The following is a 21,370-nucleotide window of genomic DNA, read 5'->3' as shown; positions in this document are numbered from 1 at the left end:
AACAAGCAAGATAAGATAACTATCTGAAACTTTTGAGGAATATTAAAGACGATGTTTAAACACAATGATATTTGAACTTTTATTTTTGTTTTGTATTTATGTCCAGAAACTGTGAAAAGTGAGGGGGCGTGGCAGAATTAAACCAATCAATGTTACTCGTAGAGGGCGCTGTATAAGCCCACCGTGAAAAAATAGTGGTCCGTAGTACATGCGTGTACACTTACAGTGTGCACATGAAGTACATACATGTACATGTACATGTCGTGTATGTAAATTAACGCAAGAGAAGCGAGGGGAGACTGAATGGTTGATGTAAAAAGTAACGACAAAAGCAATTCACCAGGTAAGAAAAGTAACTAAAATCAAATCATTAATTTAGTAACAATATAGTGCTATGATTAACTTCTTTGATATTCAACTTTTAGCCTGATTTTTGTATGACTATTTGACGTTGTATTTCCTTCTTCGTACATTGCGTGATGCGATGGATGAGATCCTGATGCTGACGGCATGTCGATTGGCACACAACACTGTGTGTGTGTATGTCCGTTTAATATGCACAGACTGACAGAGCTTGAGCAGGTCTAGTTGCGATAACGTAACCCTACATTTCCTAAATGGTGTTTTGAGTATTATGGCAGGCTGCATTAGACATTGCGGATTAAGTTCGTACCCTCAGAATTTGTGTCATGATTTTTGAAAGTGGTAAAAATGGGGCAAATCTGGTTACTAGCTGTCGAAATTGTACGTGTTGACTGTTGTTGGACCAGATATGATTAACCGTTTTCGCTCGAACCTATCTCGTAACCCTCCGGTCTCCTGACCTCAGGCATGCCTCAGTCAGAAATTCATTGGTGCAAACGCCACTGTCTTGATATAGCAGAGGTGTTTTCAATTAGTTTTGCCTTCCTAAAGACAATTAACACCCTAAAAAGATTGTTAAAAAGTAAGCTTGCAGCCCTATCCCTTAGCCTTGACGCGCACTCAAAAGTTCAAAAATGAGATTTTACCGAGAACTTGGTTGAATTAAAACCTCCGTAAATTCCATGCGCGACCGCGCGCGCGCGGGAGCAAAACCCAATTTATCTTACTCTAAAATGGGCAAGGATTTTACTGATATATTGAAGGTTTGACAGAATACCCTGCTGTTTTCTTCAACGATTCAGACAGAGAAAAAAGCACTACGATCTTTCTGAACCTCTCTCTGTCAATAGATGGCGGTATTTTTTCAATTGGAAGTCAAGAGAGGGCAATATTAGTGAAAACGGTGACTCGATTTATTTGTAAAAAAAGTTCAAAAATGTCCCTTTTTAAAAGGATTATGAAAGAAGAGAGCTTTATTGACCTACAGGAGTAATTTGAAGCTCAGACAGTATGTAAGATCGAAGCAACATCAATTTGAAAAACCTTTTTTTTGTTTGCGGCCAGAAAATAATAGGAAATGTCAACATCGCGCTACCTCTAACAATGCTATCTAGCACTCTTCAGTCTATAAAAACCAACAGTAGTGTAGTCTTGTTCGTTGTATGTAGAGATCATGATTTGATGGACTTGGCTGGCTGTTTTCAAAACCACAGCTTTTTCGGACTCACTGCCACGGGGCACTGTACTACTCTTTAGTTTAATTTTATTCTAAATTTGTCATATGAATGGTCGTTATCGGTCAGACTGGGTAACTGTAAGTGGTTCTAATAAGCTTTTTTAGGTTTCATTTTGGAAAAGTTTCATTATGGCACCACCATTTTTTCATTTGATATGAAAAAATATCTAATTTACCTCAATGAGTGAGTTATCCCTTTTTGTAAAAATTAGTGAAAAAGTGGTGGCCCCTTATGGAAAGTTATCTACGGACTACTCTGTTTTTCCACTTAGCAGAGGTCTGTTTTTCATATCCTACCAGAACCGCCACTTTTCACTCAATTTTTACCGAAAAGAATATGTCATTTGAGTTAATTAGATTAGATACATTTAATGAAAAAGTGGCGGTAGGATTATCCTACAGGATACGGAAATGTTTCCATTTGTTAACATTTGATAGCTCTCTTTCAAAAGTTCTTGATATGTCTGCGGCAGCTACCCTTTTGTACTTCCAAATTTATATTTGTTGGCCGGCCTAAAGATTAACATTTATATTCTGCTGTTTTGGAATTATTATACTATGTACTGTGCAATGTATAATCCATAAGAATGCCTTTAAATTGAAGCTCTTAACAGTGTACATGTATGAACTGCTTGAAATGTCACATTGGGTACATTATATTTTTTACACTGTGTATAAAAACAGAAAAGTTCATAAATTTATCTTTTATTAAAACCATCTTTGTCTTGTTGACATTTGTTTTGACCTTACTGACTCACGTTTGACTTTTATTCTAGAGACTTTATTGATAAATTGACAGGAAGGTCACATATATTGGGATTTAAAAAAAGGCCTATGTTTTGTGAAGAGATGTGTGGATATTTTACATTGATTTTCTCACACCCCCTCCCTTCCCAATGATTTGATTTAATGTATTTGTATAAATTTATAGGATCAACAAATTATGAGCACAACTTGAGAGCTTGATAAATGTTTGTAAACGAGCTCTACATGTATGTTTTTAAACACATTGTACGGTAACCGAAACGTATCAAGTTATTACTTCCATCAGAATTGTCAGTTCGCTAACAGAGGAGATATTCAATATTAAATTCACACGTACACCTATCAGCATTTGCTTTATGCCTACAGTTTACAATTGCTGTGTACACAATGTGTCTGCACTTTGTCCTGACTGTTACTGACCTTAACATTTTAACAAAAGGACAACAGAGTTAAAACCTTGTAAGTGGAGTACCTAATCCAAACTCTACTGAGTGTTGCGCACGTTTAGCTCTTCAGGGAAAAATAGACATCATGTAAATAGGCCTAACTGACTTTGGAGAAAATTTAGACCTCTATGCATACAGAGAACACTATAATAATATAGTATTATAACTATTTATAAGATGTCAAATAACAAAGCCAAAGTTGTTTTTAAAATTGTATTTCAGAACATAAATTAAGTTCATCTAAAGCTGACTAGTAAATTTTTAATAAATTGAACTGAACTTTTTACAACATATAAAATATGCACACACTGTGGACACCTTTTCTTTTTACTTTTAATATTTGAACATTAAAGTAATCAAAGCCAATCTATTGTTAGTACAGAACAATTACCATAACAGACAAGATAACATGAGAGTAAGAAATTGTGCTCAATACATCCAATACTGTAGGTTGACAGTAAGCTAGTTGACAGGTAAAATTAGGACACTGCAGTCCTGCTAGCACAGTAGTAGAGACCTTCTCATTCTTAACAGCTGGTATTATCAGTATCCTGGGAGGAGGAAGCATAGCTTATTTAATTAGATTACTCTGGTAATAGATATTGTCAAACCGAACACTGGCTGCTCACAACTCCATTCATTGTTTAGGAATTATCATATCATTTTCTTACTACATGTAAATTCTAGACATACAATTTTTAGAAGTGGACAAATTTTGTTGAAAAGGAGGTGGGGCGAACATTTACCATACTTTTATTGTTGATAACATTCACTCAGTTTGCAGTTTTATATTTGTCCATATTCCGCGAGTGTGCGTGCACAAAATGCAATTTTAATTTGGTCACACCATGGAGCTATGCAAGGTTCATATAAAAATGTGTACGAATATATAGTGTACAGAAATCATATATCCTCTGGTGTAGATTATTGAAGTTGCACCAAACCATAGAGGGACTTACTAAATGCCTGATTCATAAACATATTATAGAAGCCAAATAAATGACCTTTAACAGCAAGCATCAGTGTAGTAGGCCCATGTGGTCCAACAGGGAGAATTAGAGTCAAGGTCGGATTCTCTGATCAGGACATCAAAAGACCTGTCACACACAGAGATAACAACATCTATGATCGATAAATGATTTAGTGCAACAGAAGCTGAGCTCCATTATATTAGAATTCATCAGCATAATCAATATTTAATTGGATGTACTACAGATGTAAGTTGATGCAATTGTGTCTTACTCTGTTTCTTTTGTGGGTTTGTTGGATACCTTGATTGATGCCTTTGTAGTGAATATTTGTTTAGTAATTCGATAGAAATCACCAGGATTGAGGTTCAACTGATAACTTAGTTTGATCATATGGTATCAAAATTCAAACTTGTATTATATCAGATACTAGACGTATGGTTTTCTTCAAACCTCAATGCAGTTTTACACTTTGTTAAACATTTGGAAAAAGGAAAGGTTTTAAAACCTTATAAAACATACAACGCTGTTCATGGATGGACTACCGTTTTAAACGAAATTTTTAATTTCAAATATTAACAATACTCCACAAAAAGTTTACATTCTTTAAAATCTTAGTTTATTTTAATGTTGTTTATGTGATGAAATTGTACTTAAGAGAGCTTTTAACAATTTTTTGTTCAAAAACTATACTTATTGTAGCGACGCTGTGTTTGTTAGTAGACTGCAAATTACATGTACAATTGTACATTTTGTAATGTGTACACATATCAAACAGGAATAGATCTGCACTTGAGCATTCCACGCATGCATGAAAATCATAACAGATGCCAAACTTATTAAAAAACTGACAGCGAATCTTCCCAATGTTCACATAGTCCTCTCTATTGCTGCAATATGATACATGGTACAGTTTGCAATGTACACTGCAGGGTGGATAGGAACTGAGTCAAGTTTGCCTCTTTCATTCTGTACTTAGATCATGTAGAACGTACGCATACGTGCTGTAGATGATTTAGGATGTACGTACGCACACATGCTGTAGATCTGTTGTAATGTAGAATACGCATTCGTGCTGGAGATGAATGGAATGTACAATGTACATGTAGAATGTATTGTACATTATATACACATAGTGCTCTAGCTAATGTAATGTAGAATATGTATGCACACGTGCTGTAGATGATGTAATGTAGAATGTAGGTTTTTCTTTGTCAAAATAGTGTCCTTTTTTCACACACATCTTTCTTTGACATCCAATTATGAGTGTTATGTGACCAGCATATTTGACTGTTGAAGTGCTTTGCATGTGTTAAACAGTGGTTATTGGATTGGTTTGAAGATAGCTGTTTTTAATTGAAAAGCAGGATCCTCGAGTACATGATGTGCATTGCAATTGCATTCCAGTGTCACAGTACTTTCCTATTATGGCCTGACAATTACTAACTTGCCATTTGACAGGGTGATTGGAACCTTTTTTTTGAGGTCTGTAATGATTATTACTTCACTTTGAAAAGCCATCTGTTCATAAATCTTGGGACATTGCCCAAGAGTTTTCCCATTGCAGCAGTTACAAACATATGACATAGTGAAGATGCAAGGTCTGCAATATCTAACACGGGCTACTTTTAATGCCATAATTTAACATCTATTGTGTTGTTGCGGTGCCCGCTGCCGGAACATAGGATTCGAACTTCCTCTAGCTGCCGGGCGGCCTCGGTGGTCTGGTTGGTAGGACACTGCTCTAGAATTGCAAGGGTCGTGGGTTCGAATCCCACCCGAGTAACATGCCCGTGATATGTTTTTACAGGACTTGGAGAAATACTGAGTATACACTCAGTGCTAACACACACATCGGTGTATGTGCTAACACACACATCGGTGTATGTGCTAACACACACATCGGTGTATGTGCTAACACACACATCGGTGTATGTGCTAACACACACATCGGTGTATGTGCTAACACACACATCGGTGTATGTGCCAACACACACATCGGTGTATGGGTAAAAAAACAAAAATTAATATTCTTTATCCCCGATGCAAATTTTACATCTATTGTAATGCCATAATTAATAACTGCATAATTTATTTTCCTTTCACAGGCTTTGTAATGTTATCAGCTTTATGGCACAGAATAATTAGAGTAGTGACACTTCCTTGCATGGACAATTATTCTACAAAATAAATTATGTGTACGTAGTGCCTTCATACAATGAAACTCTTAATTTTGATCATCATCATCATCAATTTATGCAATTTACAGGCAGTTTCTCAAATTGGTTATTAAGATGAGAGCCTGATAGAAGAACTAAAATTGATAATGATAAAGACAATAATGAGTCAGGCCCACACAGTAATGGCAATATTTTCTAATAAGAAGTTGTCTTGGCCAAAGACTAGGAAACTAATCAATGTGTGATCGCAGAAGTTAACTTGCACAAATTATGATGTGCCTTAGGGTCATTATTGGTAATACATGTGTACCGTAGTAATAATTTATGTAAGTTTACATACAAAAGTATCTCTGAGCTCTTGTGCTTATGGGTTCCCTGGGAAGGGTTAGCGATAAAAAACAAAGACAAAGATAACCAAATGCTGAAGGATTCCCAAGAAGTTAGAGAGCTTGTCAAGTTGGTTAAACCATGCCGTAAGAGGTTATACAATTACGAATCATTGCAAGGGTACAAACCCAATCCCAGGTCTCGTAATGACCCCTGCCACCCACAGCAATTGCCGTGGTGCCCTGTGCAAGATTCCTGTACAAAATTACATTTACTCATAGAAGTGCCCCTTATAGGGACATGATGTGCCCCCTTCAAGAACAAAGTTGAAGGCCTGTAATCCAATGATTTCTGACGTCTTGGGCCAAGACTATTGAAGAGGGGGTGAAGCTTTGCTAAAGGTTGTCTCACTCTGTTATTGATCTCCAACAGAATTGTTGGTTTCAAGTCTTTATTTTTTATTGCGTATAATATTTGTTTAGATATTAGTCAGTGTATTAGTTGAACAAATTTATGTATCTGAGCTAATTGTTCACTATGTTATTTGTCCAATAGATTGTTGGGATGGGGCAGACATTATCGGAGCCCGTAACAGCCAAGGAGACATCAGCATGTGAGAACCACATGTTCAAGGTTGGGTCATCTTGTATGCAAGGATGGAGAATCAGTATCCTTTGAAGCAATTCTTAATAACATTCTTAAAGACCACTGCCTCCTTATCTCCTAGACACAGTTAGGAAAAAGGATATTATTTGTGTATTTATAAGTGAAAGCAAAATGAAGTAAATTCAAGTTACTATTTCATCTTATCACAGCATGCAATAGAAATATAACATATTCCTTTGTGCCGGTAACTCCTTGAGACGGGCTACGTCCCGTAGCTTAAGATCTCAAGGGTCTTTCGTAGGATCCTATCCTCTCTGTTCCCCAAAAGCGCCACCTTATGTAACAGATCTACCCATACACTTGTCTCGTTTTCATGTAGATGTTTCCCCAATGCTTTCCTAATGGTACCAAATGCTCCAACCACCACAGGGACTACGTTTACTTTCACCTGCCAAATCTTAGTTCCTTGGCTTGGTCTGAATAATGAAACTTCAAAAATTGGTTGGTAAAATTGAAGGGCACCATGTTTTTATGATCTTCAAGATTGTAAACAAAAACATGGTGTGCTTGTGCTTGTAAGATGGGACATTATGTATTCTCTAATAAATGCCTGTTATTCATTTAAGACAATTAATTTCATGTGTCCTTACAAACTTTTTGGCTTATTTTGATAAAGAGGTCTGAGTACAAGACAGAATAAACTTGTCTTATTTAATATAGAAATGATGACTCTGCTGGTATTTTTAACAGATATTTGGATCCATATTTTCAGTGAAACTTAGATATAATTTTTTCAGTAAGTAAACCACTGGACTTTTGACCTTGCATTTCCTGCTCATAACAGTCATAAGATTATGTATCATATTAACCATATTTTTTAAGGTAACATAAACAGTTGTTACTTTTTAGTCACGTTTTGTTTTATATGACCAGATCCAATTTCCAAGCTCTTTTTTGAAGCATGGTGACGTTCTAAGCTTCTAAACATAGCCTCAACCATATGAGCCATGTGTTGAACATAAACAATAATTGCAAGCAGCTGGTCAGAGAGTACGAGGAGAAAATATTCCTGTAGAATTCAGAGAATGATTTTATTCCCTGTAAACTCTGATGGACTCGGGAGATTATTTTCATAGTAACCACATGGTGTTCTTGCACAAAAACCTTTCAGCAATACAATCCTAATGGAATTGACATTTTCTCAGGTTTCTTGCATGTTTTGAAAGATAATAAACATTTTGTAATTTTTTTTCTGGCGTTCTTCATGCCGTCCTTTTACAGAATTGTAATTGTCTGAGTTACAACAATTACTAACACATGTATCGTGTTGGGAAACGGCATGTTTAGTTTATCAACGACAATGATGAAAACCTACGTGAGGTGGAAGGGTTTCCATTGTTTTAAATATTGAACTAAAGATTAATATCACTTTGTTCTTAAAGCAGAAAGATGTGAAAGACTATAGGCCTATTATTGGAGGCATGATGTTCTTCCTACTTTAGTTTGATTAAGGGTTTATTTTGCCCTTGGAAAAAAAATCAGGAAAATTGTGATTAATAGCCTGAAATGTCTATTGAAAGCCCACACCTTGTGCCCATGTAGGTCGGCTTTTGTACTTGATAAAATTGTCCTACTTTTTCGAAGGACCAAATATCATGCCTGATATTGATAAAAGTCAAATTGAAACGGATTTATTTTCTGTGAATAAAGCAGATCCTCAGACATGGCAGAAAACATGCAAAATTATAATCCAGAATTTTTAATGAAACATTTTGGGCAAGGGAATGCAATTTTCTTTTCTTTTTGCTTGCTCAAATGCAGTGACACATTTTCTACATTCACTCAGATAATAAAGTTTCCCTTTAGTTTGTTTTAAAACAATTACAAATTACATGTAATGTCGAATATGCCCAATTATCGACACAAAGCTTTTAGCCTACACAATGCATTATGCTCAAAGACACAAATCAGAAATCGAGCATTGTTAATGTTTGTGGTCATTTGTGGTTAATGCACACAAATTAATAAGTGTTCCTTCCTCCATGATACAAAACTGTTTGTACTCATGAATTGAATATGTTTCACACGTGTAGATAGAGATATTACACACAGATGCATAACGTAGTGTTATGTGTATGCACTTGAATATAATTTGATGAAATCCAGGGTAATGAAGGTGACTCATGTAATATAGAGTGTACTGTATACGTCCTTCGTGTCACTACTGTTTCACTACAAATGTACCGTGATAATGTACCCACTGTGGTGATTATAAAAATAACTAATGCACCAAAAACTGCAACTACACAATGTTATACTCCAGGAAGAATTTTCAGTAACGAATCAAACGATAGGCCTAGGCCTTATTTACTGATTGTTTACTTTGTCTTCTACTTCCCACCTTTGATTTTGTCCTTTGTGTTTTCAACCTCTTGTGGTCAAATCAGCCTCTTCCATCCACCCCCCTCCCCCTGTTTTTAATCATTTTTTTACCGCTTGCTTTTTCTCCCTCTCTATCTCTTCTTGTATTTCCACTTGACTGCTGAACACTTGTAAACATGTCTATATGCGTGTTGGGTTCTCATTATTTTTGCCTTGTACGATCGAAGCGCCAATATATTTCCGCATAAATTTTGTTCACTTCAAAGTAATGTTTTGCTTTCAAAATGGGTGCAACGTGAACATTTGATGGTGCATGCTTTTAAGCATTGAGAAGGAACTGTATAAACATGTACAGCTAGTACTTGAAGAGAGTTCACGATCCATAAAGAAATGTGATTCCTTTCACTTAAGGCCATCCTGGCTCTGACCCTTCTGTAATTCCATCCCATCAGTGACGGACTGATAAAAATCCTATCTCTCAAGTCTCAACTGGAGTTGCTTATCCTGCATGCTTACTGTACTTACTAACGCTTTGGTTTCTTACTAAATGTTTCTCTATTTCCTGATTAATGGCATTACCCCATTAACAGTAATCAATGTCCTGAAGCTAGACACACTGGTGGGAATGAGGAGTGTCACAAATCATTGCAGGGCATTATATAAACAAGCAAGCTCCTCTAAAAATAATGCAAGAACTACCTCTGTTGTAAACTGCAAGATATTCATCAGCATGTGTCTGACCATGGTCTGACATAATCAACACATTTATTTTCTAAAAGGTGAATGCAATTAAATTTACATGCACCTGGACTATGCACTGGGATTGTATCCAAGATCACCTTGAGTGTGTTCATAAATAGGCAGAACACAACGGTGTGTAGTTCCATAAACAGGAGCACATCTGCAGGGTTCAATCCCGTTGTTCACAAATTAGGATGTGTCCATTTTCCCCCTTGTATTCAATTACCTGTGTACTAGGACATGATGTACATAGTCTAGAATTGAGTGTCGATTAAAACCAGTATTAGTCTCCAGGAAATCAATTTATCTATAAAAAAGGAAAGATTTGTGTATTACTGGACCTTGAAACAAACTGTGTTTGTGCAGTGTTCCAAGGTTCAGTTTATTTTAAAGTGATGTTCAACCAAACTGGTTCATTGGTTTTTTGTTCATGTTTTTTTTTAATTGACTGGCTACTGATTCATGGTAATGTGTGTCCCCCCCCCAAAAAAAAAACCCCTCCAAACACCAAAGCATATCAAGAACAAACAAACAACAAGCAACCAAGCAAACAAACAAACGGACAACATCCCAACAAGCAATAACAAAAACGACACCAAAAACGAAACTCCATATTACATGGTTCACAGTTTTCACTCTTGTTGTTTCATTTGAAGACACTTACATGTAGCATGATATTCAACTACTCCAATCTAGTACTGTTTCTTTCATTATCTATTGTATCAATATTAGATTCATAACAGACAATGCATACTAATCAAATATAGGCCTATGTATGTATTGATGAATTCTCATCTCTCTGTTTTGTAACCCCCTTAAGTCATTCCCCTTATACTATCGACGCCATGATGTCAAGTTAGTTGGTCCAGCCTGAACAGACAATCTCAGGATTTCATGAGTTGTTTGCTGTCAGTCATTCAACAACCTCTAGATCACAGTCCCCACAGTTAGTTCATTCTTGACATTATCCCAATCATGAACTTGTTGAACTGCGGATCAAATCTATGGGATTACTTTCTCTTTTCCTTTTGTCATATGCAAACATTAAGTTAGCTGTCTGTTGCACTGGTTTAGCTTGGACAATTGAATTTAAAGTCTACATCTGCTAAGTATTTTCCAATTCCAAAATCAACTTAATAACAGATTCACCAAAGGGATGTAAATGATGATAAAGTGGAAGCTCAAAAATACTCATTGTCTGATTGTTAACGACAATACTACAAGTCAAAACATTAGCAAGACAAAATAGAGATGAATGATTGTGTTGATTAACTGAATAGAAACAAGACTATGGTAAAGTAGTCAATCTTTGCAGACACATTGTTCTGTATCATTCATCTTGGGTGTTTCTTAGCTGTAAATAATGTAAAATATTCATGTCATTAAGAAAAGAGGTAGACCTTTTGAAATATTTTTCAAATTAAGAATATGCATGATTTAAAACAAGCATATTCAGTTTAATTTGTTATTTTTTGTGTACGGGATTGTATGTGTAGTGTACAAGAGAGTACTATGTAAATTGGCAAGAAGCATTGATTGTTGACTGTTAGATATTAGCTACAAACTTAAGCAAGACGATTTTAATTTATTTTGATTATAATATAAAGTGCCTGAAGATACAAGTACGCATACTTGTATGTATGTACAGGCTATTTCAATTCAATTCAATAAGGTTTATTAAAAAACATGACTGGCAGTTAAAAACTTAATTTTAAAAACTGAATTTCACATGAGAACAGGAATGTGTATGAGATGTGCACAATTTTGTATTAAAGGATTCGGGTACTTTTTCAAAATGTCCACAGATTTACATTAAACTTACAGGGTTTGAAGATAATGATAGTGAAAAGCTTCCCTTCAAATATTACTAGCTGAGGTTGTGTAGTTTTTGAGAAATGAGTAAAACAAGTCACAAAATAATTTTCACATGTAAAATCCCATTAACCAGTTATGATATTATACCAAAACCATAGCATAACTGGTTAATCTGTTTTTACATGCTAAAACTGAGACGAAAATAATTTGTTTCACTCATTTCGTAAAAACTGCAGCACCTCAGTTAGTAAAATTTAAAGGGAAGCTTTCTACTATCATAATTTTCGAACTGTGTAAGTTTAATGTAAATCTGTGGACATTGTGTTTTTTGTTAAAAAAAAGTACATAGACCCTTTAATGTTTTACTTGAGATTTGGTTAGTCATTTGACCGAGTTCTTTTGTTTTTGTATTTATTATTGTTATTATTATTATTATCCTTATTTAAGCATGCATATCATCAATGTGGATTGTGCTATTATTATTACAGCATGAGTTGATGTATTGATTCTAATGCTGATTAAAGAGTAGTCTACATTCATTGTACTAGGTGCAGTGTACCATACAGCAATGATTAAATATAGCGTTAATAAACCTGGTATGCTTAATTTTAATCCGATCAAGTTTCCTAATTGACTTTAAACATGTGAACAAAATCCTCTAAACTAGTTGCGTTTTATTAAGTGTATTGTAAAGTGGTATATGTTTTTTTTTTATTATACAAATTGATTCGTGTGCATATATTCATAATAGTCAACTTCACTTTCACCAATTAACATTAATTTTTAAACTGAATTATTATTATTATTATTATTATTATTATTATTATTATTATTATTATTATTATTATTATTATTATTATTATTATTATTATTATTATTATTATTATTATTATTATTATTTTTTTATCTCTCTCTCCACAAAATCATTCAAATTACATACACAAGAGATAGGCAAGACTGAGGGGGGATATGTAATTTTTCCTATAACCTAAAGGTTCCCTCTGTCAATAAAAACAATTGCCTTTGCCATGTACATGTACTAAGGATATTTCTTAACTGAGTTTGAACTATAGATATGGAAGATGCCCATACCACCAAGCTGACTGTAGATGAAGACAGAGATGCAGCTTTCTTTGCTGTCTATGATGGACATGGTGGTAAGTTGTAATCTTACACCATATTGTGTGTCAAAACAATCACGCTGCTGTTGTGTCTCATTTCAGATTGTGTCAATACCCATAGGCTGCTGGTAATACATACCTCAATGACTTGGATTGGATTGTTTTTCTGTTACATGATGTTACCGCTGCAAATTATTCCTTCTATTTCATCTACTGTATTAACCGTACACAGATGTTTAAAAGCACTGCACACTCTGTACTTCCCCAAATCTTTGAAAAAAATCCACAGGCAAATTACTTCGGTGGAAGTCGAACCCAAGACCTTTGCATTGCCAGAGTAGATGAATTTAGCCACTCCTATACCACGGAGCTAGCATGGTGGCTAGAGGCAGTTCAAAAAAACAAATACTATGTGTATACTGTTAACAGCGGTTTAATAATATCTGTTAAACCACTGTATTACTATTGTGTGTCAAATTGCATTTTACACAAGCCCTTCGCCTGCATCATTTTTGTAAAAACCAGGCTAACCAAGGAAGATCCTTGTGTGTCCTTCTGAAGGTTAGCCTTGTCTGGCACAGCTTACCCTCTCTATAGATGATGTGACCACTGACGTCACTCAAAAACCATAACATGATTCGCGCGCATACCGCTGGGCAAAACCTTTGTGTTTAGGCAGCCAGCTAGAAAGTGTATGCAATCTTACCGTGACTACGTGTCTTTTTGCCCGGAGAAACATGATGTATACAGTGTTTTGTCAACAGAGGGTGGTTTTAATGTAAACATAGGTCACATCGTCTACATGGCATCATCAAGTAGCTCATTGTTTTAAATTACTGTTTGCTCTTTCTCTATTTGTTTATTTTCTCACAATCAATATAGTTTTCTTTTCTTATGATGAGGCATTTAAGTAATTTGCACATGTACTGAATTTATTCCATAGTCAGTCATAAATCTTTATTAGATAAATGATATCAAGTTATGGAAGATACACATGGATCAATAATTTATTTCGATGTTTTGAATTAAATGGCAGTTTCCTACATATTAATGATACATAGTACAGCATGTTCCATTGTGAATGCAGTGCATCGTGAAAGGTGTAATATAGATACAGAATTTAACATAATAAAATTAGCTACATGTATTGCTTGTTCACCATGACCAGTTTGTTATTACCTAGTCATCGTATGACATAATGATTCTGTAATTCATAATTTGTTGAATCTCTGTCATAGGAAATTACCACTGAGTAAAATTAACACTTTGTGTTGACCCAAGTAGTGTAAACAGGCCATCAGAATTTTAAATTTGTTTATTTTAGAATTGAACGGCAACTAGTATTAAAAAATTTACTAATTAGGTCTTTACTGTATAATGTGATACCTTTAGACTGTTTAAGACACTGGACACCTTTGGTAATTGTCATAGACCTGTCTTCTCACTTGGTCGTATCTCAACATAATGCACAAAATAACAAATGTGTGAAAATTTGAACTTGTTTGGTTGTCGAAGTTGCGAGATAAAAATGGAAGAGAAAACATCTTGTCACACGCAGTTGTGTGCTTTCAGATGCTTGAGTGCGAGACCTCAAAATCAAATTCTGATGTCACAAAATTTAATTCAAATAAAATTATTTTAGTGAGAAATAACTTCTTTCTCGGAAAGGACGTTACTTCAGAGGGAGCCGATTCTTACAATGTTTTATCTCTCCATTCATCGCTAACAAGTAAGTTTTTGTGCTAACAATTATTTTGAGCAATTACCAATAGTATCCAGTGCCACTAAGCCTGCATTTTGACTCAAGATACATTTCGTACAATACAAACATTGTAATATTAATCTACATGTTTACTTACAGTACTTTTTAAAGTATTTTAACTTTGATATTTGTTTCCATATTAAGGGGCTAAAGTGGCTCAGTATGCTGGGCAGCATCTCCATACAAAGATGACCAATCAGATGTCTTACAAGAAAGGAGATATAATTGACGGTATCAAGAAATCCTTCCTCTTATTGGATGAAGATATGCTGAGTGGTAAGAATTTATAGCAGACATCACAAATCATCATTTAAGTTTCCAAATTATCATGGGATAGCAACCGTGGACCCATTGTCCCTTTTGTTATAGGTCCCCGGTTTGAATGTGGATACCTACCCACGCACACACGCACACGCACACACAAAGACAATAACATCTAGGCCAATATCATGTTAACTATCCACTGGCAATTAATATTCCATATGGTGAATCAGCATGATAAGCACTTATCTCTCAATTGTAGTAATAATATTCATGCCCTATTTCAGGGTGCAACAGGAACGATTTTGTAATAAACATTTTAAATTTTGTAATTTAACATTTATTTGTGTGCAATCCACATCATTTGTAATCTACTTAGTGCACTTGAATAATCTGAGTGTTTGAATTTAATTAATAGTCTCTGTCATGAGGCTAAGATGTAGCTAACTGCACGGCTCCAAGTTGGAGGATTGGATTAAAACTAGTATCTTGAGTAGGGAGGAGCTTTTTCTAAGAATATGTCTCCTTTTAAAAAGACTCTCAAATTTTGGACTGTGGTAATATCACTTTAGCACTGTAAAAAAGATATTTTCTGTACAAAATTGTTGATGTTGATTATCAATCAATTTGATTTCTAGTCCAAAGTTTATTTTATCCATATCAGATACTGCATTCATATTTCTCATTGTCAAATGGAATAAACATATTGAATTTGTTCCCATCATATTTTTAATCTTAGTATAAAGTTTTCCTTCCTATCACCAATTAATAACCATATAGTATATATTGGGGTACAGTAATAGCTCATTTGTTTTTAATTCTATACAGATGAGTCAATGAAAGATGAACTAGCAGGTACTACTGCACTGATCGTAGTCATTAAAGACAACAAGATGTACTGCGTAAGTTAATACCCTCATAAAGAAAGCATTTGAAACTCAAAATAATCACTCACACATACTTCCAGGGTAGAGAACCTGTGATGTTTCTAAACATAGACTTGGTCCATATATTTAAGTGTGTTAGGGTTAACTGATATTACCAGTTTACGCGCTTACTAAATGGATCATGGCCTGTCAGCACTGACATGGATGGATCTTGTATCTATAATGTAGCGTTATACTACAGGGTTTAGCATTGATAATGTGGATAGTGCTAGAGGCAAAGATGTGCACAGCAGAGTGGAATATTCTGCAGCTCAAATTATCAGACTCTGGAAATCCAATCTTATGGCTGATAACTTAAAGATGTCTGGAGACATTAACAACTGATGTGTTACAACATGACTGAATACCTTGTTATTAAATTTTGCACTAAAAGCTAAATAAATTGGAATGATTTACAATGTGAAAGGTGGTGTGTTTTTCTCTTAAAGGGCAAGACAAATAGGAAACATGTTCAGGAGGAACAAGATCGACTTTTGATGAAATATTTCTTTTTAGTGTTTTTTAAATGTGCAAAGATTACAATCAAATCTCTTCCATTAGAAAAAGACTTTGTGTTGGATGTTGAAACTAAAGACGCTCCTTTAATTGTAACGAGATACATTTGAGCACCCAATGTGGTGTTGTTTGTGATGTGAAACTGTGTTTTTGATGTGACATTTGCGTCTGTCATATTATATCTCTGTATTGATACAGGGTAATGTTGGAGACTCAAGAGCAGTTTCCAGTGTGAGTGGTCATGCACAACCTCTCTCTTATGATCACAAACCAGGCAATGAAGAGGAGACCAAGAGAATCATAGCAGCTGGAGGCTGGGTAGAATTTAACAGAGTCAATGGTGAGTTTAGCATCGTCACTCACCGTCCAGGGGTCTATTTCACAAAACTCTTCCTAACTTTAAGGATCGATCCTAGATTTTCACAAAACCTGTCTCAAGCAGGACAAGTCCCAAGTAATATAAAACCACAAACGTATTTTCGAACGAGGCTGAAAATGCTAGCGCATAAGCTATTTCATGCGTGTATCACCTAGTTAGTGAAACAGTCGTATGTTTTGCACATCACATGATTGTGTCCTTCGGAAAAAAACCCAGATCTTCAGTCATTTTCTTTCACATCAACAATCTCTACCAATGAGAAGTAATCATAGATAAGTGTCTTGTCCAATAATTCAGGTGTTATGAACAGGATTTAAACCCACACTCCGTTGACTCAACCATAAAATAATTATACTTTTTGGCTAAAATTTATTATGCCTGCCATGTTGCTGTTGTTTCTGATAAGTTTGCTTTTGGTGTATTTTGTGCAGGCAATCTGGCACTTTCCAGAGCATTGGGAGATTTTGTCTTCAAGAGGAATGAAAGTAAACCAGCTGAGGAACAGATTGTAATAGGTAAGTGCATTGGAAGGTCAAACCTGCGGGATGAAGTGCAATATTTGGAGCTGTACTGTTGTCCAAGTTGTATTCATAAACACCCAAACAGCTTTTCAGTCAGGCCTGTGTGCTTCATTTTTGAGAGGGCAAGGGCACCCTTTGAGGAATTTGTAAATTTCTGCTGGAGCATTTCAAGGGCACCAAGGCAATGACCGGGGGCATGGAGGCAACCGCCTCCAATGCCTCCCTGAAGTATCAGGCCTCCTATTTGTTGAAAGGTGGTAACATGACCATGTTACGTGGTATTGAATGGTCGATAAAGACATAGCTAGAGCTGTTTATGATCAGTTGGTTAAAGGGCAGAGATTATGAGGTAGCGCTGAGGTATTCAGGGAACTTGAATTTACAGTTCTTTGATAGTGAAATGATTTATTTTTATTTTTATGAGTTTCATTTTTTGTGCTTTCTGAAACACTACCTTTTAATTGTTATGTTATTCTAATTTGTAGCACTACCAGATGTGACAGTCAATAACATTTTGTCTGAGCATGAGTTTCTGGTTCTGGCATGCGATGGGATCTGGGATGTACTGACCAATCAGGAAGTAGTAGATTTCATCAGGACAAGAGTAGCAAGCAAGATGGACCCAGAGAAGGTAGGAAGGTTACACTCTCACTGTTACGCTAAAAACCAAACGTGGAGTATGCGGTTACTTATCAGCTTCATGTATTGGATATAAAAAGGAGAAAATAGTGTTGGCTGTTGCAAACTGTTTACCAACCAAAATGATCTATGGTTTTAAATGCAAAAAATAGTTTACAGGGCAGGACTCTGGAAAGTGAATTTCTCAAGACAATATTTTGATTGATGTTTGGTTATGAAAGAATTCTTGGTTCTAAATTTAGATTTGAAAATTTTACATCCCTCTTTGAGTTAAAGGCAGTGGACACTATTGGTAATTACTCAAAATAATTATTGGCATAAAACCTTACTTGGTGACGAGTAATGGGGAGAGGTTGATGGTATAAAACATTGTGATAAACGGCTCCCTCTGAAGTGCCATAGTTTTAGAAAAAGAAGTAATTTTCCACAAATTTGATTTCAAGACCTCAAATTTAGAACTTGAGGTCTCGAAATCAACCATCTAAACGCACACAACTTCGTGTGACAAGGGTGGTTTTTCTTTCATTCTTATCTCGCAAGTTCGATGACCGATTGAGCTCAAATTTTCACAGGTTTGTTATTTTATGCATATGTTGAGAAACACCAACTGTGAAGGCTCGTCTTTGGCAATTACCAATAGTGTACACTGCCTTTAAATAATGAGAAGTCCCATTGATACATGTCACCTGTCATCTCTTTTACTAACCTTAGATATTGTGAGAATCTTGTGAAAGGGTAAAATATTTTGTGATTTAAAGGCACTGGACACTATTGGTAATAACTAACTTGGTAACGAGCAATAGAGAGCTGTCGATAGTATAAAACATTGTGAGAAATGGCTCCATCTGCAGTAATTTAGTTTTTTAGAAAGAGGTAATTTCTCACTCCAATATTGACAGACTTTGGGCCTGAAGCTTGAAAGTTGTGCAACAAGGTGTTTTGATGACAATTTGAGTCCAAATGTTCACATGAAAGGTAATGCATAATGTTGGGATACACAAAGAGAGACTTTGAACAATTATTCATAAATACCTAAGACAGTTTATCCATTCTGATTTGTCGAGAGGGCATCATGAGGTGTTTTTTGAATGGATGATATAACACCATTAAAAAATGTTATAACATGGGTGTGACGCGCGCTTGCAATGGCTTAAACAGTTATGCAACATCACGCGATACTCAGATTCGCGCGACGCGCACAGCATCTCCTTATAAGGAGTTGTTTACCCGAGGGCCTAACCATTTCAAAGCTGGAGGGGTGTTGTGTTGAAAGAAATCATTGAATAATTATAATTTGTGCATTTATTTTACCTTTTGACCAAAAAGTGTCACATTGATTCCCTTATCAAAGGTGTGTCCAGTGCCAATTAATACATGACACATGTCATCTCGACTCTTGTACTAACTTTAGATTTGTGAGGATCTGATGACAAGGTGTCTGGCACCAGATTGTCAGATGGGCGGTCTTGGATGTGACAATATGACAGTAGTCCTGGTATGTCTCCTTCAAGGAGGGACGTATGCTGATCTTGCTGCAAGGTGTGCGCAACCTAAGCCAGATAAGCCTCCTTGGGAAGGGGAGGAGGCTACTGTATGAGGAAATAGTAAGGAGTAGTCATATCTGGAGATGATTGTACAGATTGTGAATAAGTAAGTAATAATACATCAAGGGTGAACACTCGTGTAAAAGGAACAATACAGAATGGGTAGGAAAACAAATCATGAAGATCACAGATTTACATAAAACATGATGATAGTAGAAAACATCTCTTAAAATATTTCAGGCTGAAATGTTATATTTGATGATAAATAAAAATCTAATTTTCCGTTTGGAGTTTATTGCTCAGTGGGCATTTTATTTATTTTTTGTTTGCATCGATGTCATGCAAAATGTGTAATCGGTTTTTCACTATTTTCTCGTGACCCAGATGGCCGTGCGATCTCAAACTTCTACAGGTTTGTCAGTTTATGTGTGTGGTGGATTACATAAAGCGCTTACACTGCCAGCAACTGTTTTGTTAGCAAAACCAATTCTGTCATGTTCCTTTAATATTTAACATTTGTTCCTTCGTCCACCATATGGTTGATGCCAAAAAGAACCAGCGTGCTGAACATATTTAATAACCCTGCATTCTTTTTTTCATACATTCTAATCATTTGAATAAGTTCAAATGTCTGTTAGTTTGGCTTGACTAGATTTTACTGCCTGGCAGAAGGAACCCATCCTCACTGATACCACTGATTCATCAAAGTACCATACCTCATACTGTGGAGTTAGTTCCCACAGTCTCTGGTTCAATTTTGTTGTAAAGGCCAGTTTGGCAAGAGAGTTTACCACTATCCTCTGCCTTGGCTCCCAATGTTACAATCTTTCTCTTTTTTGTTGAATCGTTATACAAATGTATTATTATTATGCAGTGTTAAGTATTTTATATTTACATCTGCTGTGGCATCAACAGAGTTACAATTCTAACAATGAATTGGTTCTTTTTATTTGTCATTGTTTACAGGACTGTGAAATGAAAATTATGGCTTCCTTGAAGGGACTTCCTTCCATTAATGTGTGCTGGTTTGTCACGTCAAGACGTTTTCTTTATGATGAGATTAGATAGCACATCTGCCGTTGTTGTGAAGTTTCATTGAGCATTTGGATTGTAGTGATTTTATTTCTTCTCTTTTCTTCACATCCCCATCTTAAGGTTACAAAGAAACAACATGGCTTCCCTATATGTTGGTACCCTCTCTGCTGATTTAATGTAGGAATCCTAGTTAGCAATAAAGCAGTACTCAGTTATGTATATTTTAGTAAATTCATCAATTTGGCAGATTAGATTTTACTTATTACTATTCCAGATATGTCAGAAATTAACGAGGTAGATTTTTAATGTGAGTATCTCTCTTCATATGGAAATGAAACTGTTACTTAGTTGCTGTGCAGATTTGTTGTTGTTATTTTTTACTTTGAAATCATACATGCTCTAATGGAAGTTGTAATCCTAAATATTAAATGATTTATCTTTTCTCAACAAAAGAAAGTTGAATCAGAAAGCGACTAATGCTTCATCCTGCTACCAGTCTTTAAGACAGTAGACACTGTTGGTAATTGTCAAAGACAAGTCTTCTCACTTGGTGTCTCAACATATGCATAAAGTACCAAACCTGTGAAAGTTTGAGCTCAATTGGTCATCGAAGTTGCGAGATAATAATGAAAGAAAAAACACCCTGATCACACGAGGTTGTGTGCTTTCAGATGCTTGATTTCCAGACCTCAAATTCTAAACTTGAGGTCTCAAAATCAAATTCCTGGAAAATTACTTCTTTCTTAAAAACTATGTCACTCCAGAAGGAGCCGTTTCTCTCAATGTTTTATACTATCAACCTCTCCCCATTACTCATTACCATGTAAGGTTTAAGG

At 35.5% G+C, this 21,370-nt stretch overlaps 1 protein-coding gene across 1 annotated transcript; it reads left to right on the top strand.

Annotated features, from left to right (window-relative positions):
- Positions 1–247: 247 nt before the first annotated feature.
- LOC117305575 (probable protein phosphatase 2C T23F11.1) lies at positions 248–21,120 on the top strand. The gene is made up of 10 exons (XM_033790455.1): positions 248–343; positions 6,842–6,953; positions 12,904–12,987; positions 14,858–14,989; positions 15,803–15,876; positions 16,615–16,756; positions 17,227–17,310; positions 17,802–17,947; positions 19,367–19,605; positions 20,466–21,120. The coding sequence occupies exons 2-9, from the start codon at positions 6,851–6,853 to the stop codon at positions 19,550–19,552; spliced, it is 951 nt and encodes a 316-aa protein (XP_033646346.1). The 5' UTR covers positions 248–343; positions 6,842–6,850; the 3' UTR covers positions 19,553–19,605; positions 20,466–21,120.
- Positions 21,121–21,370: the final 250 nt, after the last annotated feature.

The sequence above is a fragment of the Asterias rubens genome (genome assembly GCF_902459465.1).
Source record: "Asterias rubens chromosome 8 unlocalized genomic scaffold, eAstRub1.3 super_scaffold_89, whole genome shotgun sequence".
NCBI lineage: Eukaryota > Metazoa > Echinodermata > Asteroidea > Forcipulatida > Asteriidae > Asterias > Asterias rubens.
This window is presented reverse-complemented; position numbering and strand designations above follow the sequence as displayed.